The sequence below is a fragment of the Mchenga conophoros genome, linkage group LG18, assembly GCF_057382185.1.
Source record: "Mchenga conophoros isolate Kocher_MC1m ecotype Shallow Benthic linkage group LG18, M_conophoros_male_GT1.1, whole genome shotgun sequence".
NCBI lineage: Eukaryota > Metazoa > Chordata > Actinopteri > Cichliformes > Cichlidae > Mchenga > Mchenga conophoros.
Genome location: NC_140543.1, coordinates 6,518,143 through 6,526,193, shown reverse-complemented (window position 1 = coordinate 6,526,193; position 8,051 = coordinate 6,518,143). Strand labels below are relative to the sequence as shown.

General features: G+C 38.3%; 1 protein-coding gene across 2 annotated transcripts; it reads right to left on the bottom strand.

The window, feature by feature from the left end:
- Positions 1-1,609: 1,609 nt before the first annotated feature.
- Positions 1,610-7,722, bottom strand: LOC146553094 (serine/threonine-protein kinase pim-2-like). 2 transcript variants are annotated; one of them, XM_085253535.1, is made up of 9 exons: positions 7,358-7,703; positions 3,855-4,091; positions 3,604-3,729; positions 3,386-3,480; positions 3,200-3,247; positions 2,897-3,115; positions 2,627-2,807; positions 2,370-2,540; positions 1,610-2,280 (listed from the first exon to the last, which is right to left on the bottom strand). In XM_085253535.1, the coding sequence occupies exons 1-9, from the start codon at positions 7,416-7,418 to the stop codon at positions 2,189-2,191; spliced, it is 1,230 nt and encodes a 409-aa protein (XP_085109661.1). In that variant the 5' UTR covers positions 7,419-7,703; the 3' UTR covers positions 1,610-2,188. The 2 variants fall into 2 exon arrangements, with proteins under 2 accessions (XP_085109661.1, XP_085109660.1); XM_085253534.1 differs by having other exon boundaries at positions 2,897-3,247; positions 7,358-7,722.
- Positions 7,723-8,051: the final 329 nt, after the last annotated feature.

Sequence of the window (8,051 nt, the reverse complement as noted above, 5' to 3'; positions counted from 1 at the left end):
TCAAAGACATATTTGTATATTCTGTGGGCTGCTTTATGGTTGTGTCATTTAGAAACATAAGCCACAACAGACTTCCACCAGAGAATACTTAAAAATGTATTTTATGTAAAGATATTTTAATTAACTACTATATTAAGAGAGAACCTATTGTTACATGGATTAATTGTACAAACTGTAGAGAAATAAGTTTAAGCGTGCAACTTTTTATTCATTTTTAACTGTGTTAATGTTTTTATGTTGATACAGCCGCCTCATATCTGTTTCCTCAGTGTTTTTTAAACCATGTACTCCATCTATGAGTAAGAACATGAATAAATTCCTTTCCAAATTTGTAGTTCTTTTTTCCAACTGTTTTTAGTATATATGTAACATTTCTTTACACACAAATGCAGGTATTCTTTTGCACCAAGACGTTAAAGAAATGCTAAGAAAAAATGAAAATACTACGTTGCAACCTGTGTGTGTATATATATCTGTATCTATATAGATATATATGTGTATTCGTACCCTTTTTCATCATCTAGTTTCCTGTGCCAGATCTTCTACTGATCCACTGAGGCAGACATGTAAAAAAACATGAACTAAAGCATATTTCTGTATATAAACAGGACTTTAAATCTTTATCAACAGCTACTTTAGAGGAAATTCTTCAATAAACTGCAACCAAAGGCTCAACTCAGAGGACAAAATCCAACCTGTTATAAATAGTGTGACAGCAAACTTTCTCTTGTGTAAAGTTACAAATAGGACTAATTATCCACAGGAGCTTTTATACATAACGAAGTTATAATTCGTCCTGTAAAAATTGTACATTTAAGCTATATAGTTCCCGCTGTGATAACTCTGCTATGAATGCCTCTTATTAACTTTTATGCTTTTACAACCCACTATGAGCAAACACTCAGCAACAGTGGGAAGGAAGAACTCCCTTCTTGAAGGAAAAAACCTCTGGTAGAACCAGGAAATCTGTCTAAACTAGTTGGGGGTTAGAGCAAAAGATGCAAGTCTTCAGATCATTTGCAGTGTGACTGTCTTTGTGCACACTTTAACCTGATTCAGTTTTCTTATTTGTCAAAATGCACCATGGGTAAAAAACAAAACAAAAAACAAAACAAAATAGTAATGAAGGAGAATCCTCAGCAAAGATGAATTAAACAAGTTTTATTTTGATCAAATTTTACTTTAAGTAAAACACATCTTTATTTGATGACTTAATGTCATCAAATAAAGACAGTTTTGATGGAGCTCCTGACCCAGCCCAAGCTCTCTATGAAGACGAGGAAAAACTCCCCAGGGGGCCAGATCGATGGGAAGAAACCTCGGGAAAGCCCATTCAAAGAGAGATCCCCTTTCCTGGGATGGCTGGGGGGGTTACAGGAACTCCAAAAAAGCTAAATTTTTATTTATTTATTTTTTAAGATTGACCCATTCTATCTGAAGGAAATTGCCTTCCCGGGTTTCCTCCGTGGCGTGAGCGATAAGCAGAGTTCTGTCCTTTCCTTCTAAGATTCCTAATTATTTAAAGTAACACTCAGGTATGCCATTCAGCTGGGTTAGTTACGACGTCGGGAGCAGCTTGGGAGAACAAGGAAACACAGACTGCTTCAGGTTGTCTTCCCAAATCGACTCAAAGGTTTATTTGATACACAGCAGTTTATATAGATGAAAAAAAAGGTTCGTGTGTCAGCTTTCCCAGTTCAAACCGGTACAGACTAAATAAGGAAACGTCTTCCTGCCTTCTGAGCAAAGTATCCCTTGTGTAGTTTATCAGTTCAGCTACAATTTATGATCATCCCAGCAAAATACACTCCTAGACATAAAATACAGAGTTCTTTCATTAGTGAATTCTGAAACAAACCACCTAGCCTTTAACGAGCCTTTTCCAGGAGATAAAGAAAAAGGGAGGATGGGAGTAAGGAAGTGGTCTCATCTCTGTGGTGTTTTCGACCTTGGGGTACCAGCTTGTGAGTCCTACACATTAATTCTTGGGTCACAGAGAAAGAGAAAAACAACTAGTAGTTGGGCCTTATTGAGTAACAGTTTTCCTGTATAAAACAATATCCTGTAAATGCTACTATGGTATCAAAATACCTAACACTATCTATTCCTGTCCAACAGAAAAAAGGAAGGAAGTTACTACAACGTATCATACTTATATGATAAGGTGTGAATTGTGTGTTTGTGTGTGTTATCTTAGCCAGGGGTGAAGCTGGAGCTCCTCCAGTGTTGGGCGCTTCTCCGGGACTAAAGCTAAACATGCGTCCAAGAAATCCCGGCATTCTTGAAAGAAAGAAAAGATCAAAAAGATGAAGATGATAGTTCTAGTGATCCAAGGCATCAGTGAATCTGGAAGTGTGAAGTTTTCTTACCTGTGGACAGACGCTTTTTGATGCTCAGTTTCTTTGTGAGGAACCTCGCGGTACTAAAGTATCGTGCATGAAGCGCTTCATACAACACCACTCCCATTTGCCACACCGTGGTGGGTCCACACCTGTAGCAGCTCCTAATGTACCACTCGGGAGGGATGTGAAGAGGAGTGCCTAACAAACAGACACAATTGCAATTTCTTCTAAAACAAAAGACACAAATTGTTACATCTGTGAAAAGCAGGAGCAGAATATGTTACCATAGAAGATGCGATACAGAGATCGCTGCTTAACAAAGCAGCTCAGTCCAAAGTCAATGATGCGAACTCGAGGCACATCTGAGCCGGTCTCAATCAGAATGTTTGGTCCCTTGATGTCCCGATGAAAGATGTGTTTATCCTCAAGTTCCTTTACAGCATCAACTAGTTGCTTCAGAATGACCTGGAAAAGATGAAAAACACAATAATGAGTTAATGCTTTTCTGCCTTGATTGAATGCTGTACAGTCTAAGGCTCTCCCAGTCAACCTACCTTGGCCTTGTCCTCTGTTAAAGTTCTTCCATGTTCTGCTTTGTATTTTTGCAGGTCCACAGCGGGGACAGGTCTCTCCAGCACCAGGATCAGCTCTTTGCCAAGGTCGAACCACTCCAGCAAGGACACAGGTGCAGATATTCCCACTGACCCTTCTGCTTCACCTGCAAGTTTAACCATAATGGCCACTTCCACTGAGAGCTTCTTCCCGCTTTCATCCTGAAATGTTACAACAAAGTGGATGATGAGGAACGCCGCATTCAATCCAGTAATGTAAAACTGATTCAAGTGTTGGACGCTTACCGCCACTTTGCAGTAGACTTTATTTTTGGGAATGTGTTTGATGGCAACCTAGAAGACACAGAGCATTGGTGAGCATTTCCTCAGTATGACATAATGAAAGGTGGAAACACAGCAGACGTCTCAGTTTACGATATTATCCATTATCTGCGTTACTGCCTGTCTTACTACCATCATCTGAACACTTACTGGAAAACGATCTTCTATCCGGTAGCCAGCAAACACTGCTCCGCAGCCTCCTTCTCCGAGCTGGTGCTCCTCCACATATCTGGCTTGGAATTCACCTGAACAGACAAAACAACAAATCTTGTTTTATTACAGCTGTGACACAAATTACTCTCCTCTGTAGCATAAATGTTCCTTTTGCCCTTCCCCTGAATATAAAACCCAAGCTGCTTGCTACTTACGTTTTTGGTCTGCCACTGATTTTTTGTCCTGGTCCACATTCCTTTTTTTTTTCTTGGGTGGCTCTCTGTTGTCTCCCGTGGCCTTTCTTTTGCCATTTTTTGCGCACACCTGTTTGTTGTTCAAGTCTGGAGATGTGGAAAACACCAAAAACACATCAGCTCACTGGATGATAGACACAAACACTAAACACTAATATCTTAAACCTAGCAACCACACTTAATCTACCCCCTTATTCAACTAATTAGCCTACCTTTACCAGAGTCCAACAAGGAGGATGCTTGCTCCTTGTCACCGCTCATATGGTGGAGAAGTTTAGCCTTCTTTGCTTTCTTTGTTGTGCCCTCTTCATCTTGCACAACCTTGCGCTTCACTCCTTTGACCACATCTGAGCTGGTGGAAGGACCAGCCTGCTCAGCGACCCTCCTCCTTTTTATTGGGGTCTTCTTTTCAGGACTGGCCTTTCTTTTAGCAGTCCTGCTCTTACAATCTATAAACGACAACAACACAGTGGTGAAAAAGAGTCCCCGACATCAGGACTGGAAGCAGTTTGGCAAAGAATTTGAAATTGCTTTTGCTTAAATTATCACAAGTTTATTCTTGGGATAAAAAAACTGACCAGTGCGAATTGATACTAGGTTTACTAAGTCTTACATCTTGATGACACTTGTTGGTCTGTTTTTTACTGTTGAGTCCAAGAATAAACTTATTACATTATTTTACCAAAAGACCGGTAACCTTTCTTTGATTAGACATCTTGTATTAAAGCTATTTTCAATCAAACATATGATTCAATTGCTCTAAAAATGATTCACACTGCTTTCTTGGATAGATTGATCTTTCCCTGTATTTCTGAGGATGTGAAAAATGAATTGGAGAGAGAAATAAATTTCAATGACGTTTCTGATGCAATTACGAACATGAGAGGTGGTAAGGCTTCGGGTCCTGATGGGCTTCCGATAGATATTTACAAGCTATTTAAAGCAAAATTAATTCCCCCATTATTAGATGTTTATTTGGAATCCTATGAAACAGGTCGCCTCCCTGCTACATTTCGTAGTGCCCTGATCACTCTCATTCTAAAACCGAGCAAAGCGCCAGCCGAAAGGGGTTCTTACAGACCCATATCGCTGTTAAATTCTGACTCCAAAATCATAGCTAAGGCTTTGGCTATGAGGCTGGAGAGGGCTCTTCCAGCCATTATACACGGAGATCAAAATGGTTTCGTTCAAAATCGCCAGGGGTTCCACAATGTGAGGAGAGTTCTCAATATAATCCACGAATGTGAAGAGTTACCTGATACTGCAATACTATCACTCGACGCGGAGAAGGCGTTCGATCGAGTTGAATGGCCCTATCTAATTGAGGTGCTTAAGCGTTTTGGATTTGGTGATCACTTCCGCCGATGGATTGAAATTTTACTTGCTGATTCGGTTGCAATGGTATCTACCAATAATCTCATCTCTAGTCCTTTTGAGCTATCTCGAGGCACCAGGCAAGGGTCTCCGATTTCACCTCTGCTTTTTGTACTAGCCATGGAACCTTTAGCGATAGCAATTAGATCACATCCCTCGATCCATGGTATTAAAATCGGGGAGGTGCTACACAAAATTGCAATGTACGCTGACGATACTGTTGTGTTTCTATCACACCTTGCAGAATCAATACCATCTCTCCTGAAGCTATTCGATCAATTTAGCAGTTTCTCTGGGTTCAAAGTGAACGAAGAAAAATCATCCATTATGTTTTTAAATATGAACGAGAGGTTGAAACCAGTTGTATCCCACCCATTTGTGAATGCCGCAGAGGGATTTAAATATTTAGGCATCAGAGTAACCCCAACGATAAGCAATCTTAGTTCAGCCAATTATGAGCCCCTGGTGGTAGGGTTGTCGGATGAGATCACTAGATTAATATCGTTGCCTCTTTCTTTACTGGGAAGAATAAACATAGTAAAGATGACTATATTACCTAAATTCCTATATATCTTTCAGTCAATTCCGCTGGCCCCTCCTCCTTCTTTTTTTTCCAAGACCAGAAAGCTTCTTTCTAATTTCATCTGGAACAATAGGAAGCCAAGACTCAGACTCTCCCTCTTGTATTTACCATATGATAGGGGAGGACTACAGTTTCCAAATTTAAAATGGTACTATTGGGCTGCTCAGCTGAGGACCACTATGTTTTGGTTTTCAAACGATATTTCCCTTCCCTGGTTAGCAACTGAAAGAATGTCCTCAAAGGGTCTGTCGTTAAATAGCTATTTATACTCAGCACCCTTTAAAACTTTAAAGAAAATTACTACTAATCCCTTTGTAAAAAACACTGTTGTTGTTTGGCATGAAGTACAAAAAATGTTGAATGACTCTTCTGGGTTGTCCTGTTTCTCCCCAATTTGGGGTAATGAACTCTTTGCCCCGGCTAAGAATGACATGGGCTTTAAAGCTTGGCTGAACAAGGGCATTGCGAAACTACAGGACGTATATGAGGAATATTCTCTAATGTCTTTCAGTGAATTAAGGGCAAAGTTTGATTTACCGCAGAAACACTTTTTTAAGTATCTGCAACTTAGAAGTTTTATTCTGGCACACTCAAACAATTCAGTGCACCAACCCCCACTCTCCATCCTAGAAACTCATGTTACAAAAAACTGTTTTGGTAAAAGACTGGTGTCCCAGTTTTATAGCCTGTTAGTTGAACACCATAAGGATAACTCTGATAGTAAAAGACGGGAGTGGATTAGTGACTTACAAGAAGATATTTCATATACTGAATGGGGTAAAATATGTTCAAAAACACACACTCAGACCATTAACACTCGTTTGAGAATGATACAATTTAATTGGATAATGCGAACATACATATCCCCTGTACAATTAAATAAATTTGATCCTAATATAATTGATCTATGCTATAAGTGTAATAGGCATCAGGGTACACTTTATCACTGCCTATGGAAATGTGAAGAGATCCAAAAATTTTGGAGCTCTGTGTTACAATATATCTCTCAGATCACAACTTCTCCTGTACCGCTTTGCCCTAAGTTATGCATTTTAGGCTTGTATCCAGATGACTGTACTCTGTCTTGTGAGGAAAGAATAATGGTCGATCTTTGTTTGCTACAGGCCAAACGCTGTATCGCCTTATGCTGGAAGAATGTTGGTTGCCCCTCTTTTAACCACTGGTTAAATAATTTAACATCGAGTTTAGCTCTTGAGAAACTGACCTATATTGTTAGAAAGAAGGCTTCTGAATTTTACAACATCTGGAAGATATTTTTGGATCTACTGAGGAGTGGGGATGTGGGGGGGGGGGGGGGGGGTGAGTGAATAAGACAACTAGATAATGAATAATGTCTGACTTGCTGTTGGGAATATACTATGTAACCTATATTATGATTTATTTTTTTATTTTTATTTTTATTTATTTATTTATTTTTAATTGTATTTATTTGTATGGTTTAATTTAATTTTTTTAACTATGCATTTATTTGGAACCCTTTAGGATTAACACTTCAATTATCGTTATTACTATTATTATTATTATTATTATTATTATTATTATTATTATTAGTGTTGTTATTATTATTATTATTATTTTAATGACTGCCATACGTTCATTTTATGTTGGTGTTGATACTGTTGAAAAAACAAATAAACATACGTTTAAAAAAAAAAAAAAAAAAAAAAATGATTCACACAGTGTCAACGTTTCTAGGATTTGGATTTTACCAGGATTTGATTTTATTATTTTACTTACCTTGATCTCCTGAATCTTTCTTAACGGCTGGAGTGGTAATTTTCCTTGTTTCCTTTTTCATTGTAATTTCGGAGAACTTTTAAACTCGAAAATGTAAACCGTAATGAGTTAATATTGAGTTAATACTCCTTCAAATGTGCGCCCTTCAAATGCTTGACTTTTCTAACTGAATTCTGTAAGTGAGCTTTATAAGTAAACTCTGGAAACTACGGCAACACAACATAGAATCTTGCCTTTCAGTGACTTCACTGACTGCCAGTAGTTCAAAGTAGTTTACAGAAAAACACTCTGGCAGACAAAGCCATAATATTTCATATAATTCAATCATTTCATATCAATTAAACAGTTTCTTTCATTATCTTTCATCCTTTGTATAAAGACCTCATGTATGGATGACAGTATGAAGATTTGTGGTTGACCACACACTAATAAACACAGTGTCAGCTACATTGTCATCTGATTTACAGTATTTATTATTGTACATTTAACTGTCATGGTAGTGAGTCTGTGACCCAGTGTTTTGTGTTTGTTCATTTATATTCATTGATTATTCTTATGTATGTTTTTGGTTCTCTTTATTGTTTTCTTCTTGTGTTATATTCTTAGGCTTTAGGTTTCTGTTACTTTGCCTTGCCCCTGTGTCCCACGTGTCATGTCTAGTCACTCTTGTTTCCATGTTCCCCAATTTCTCCCC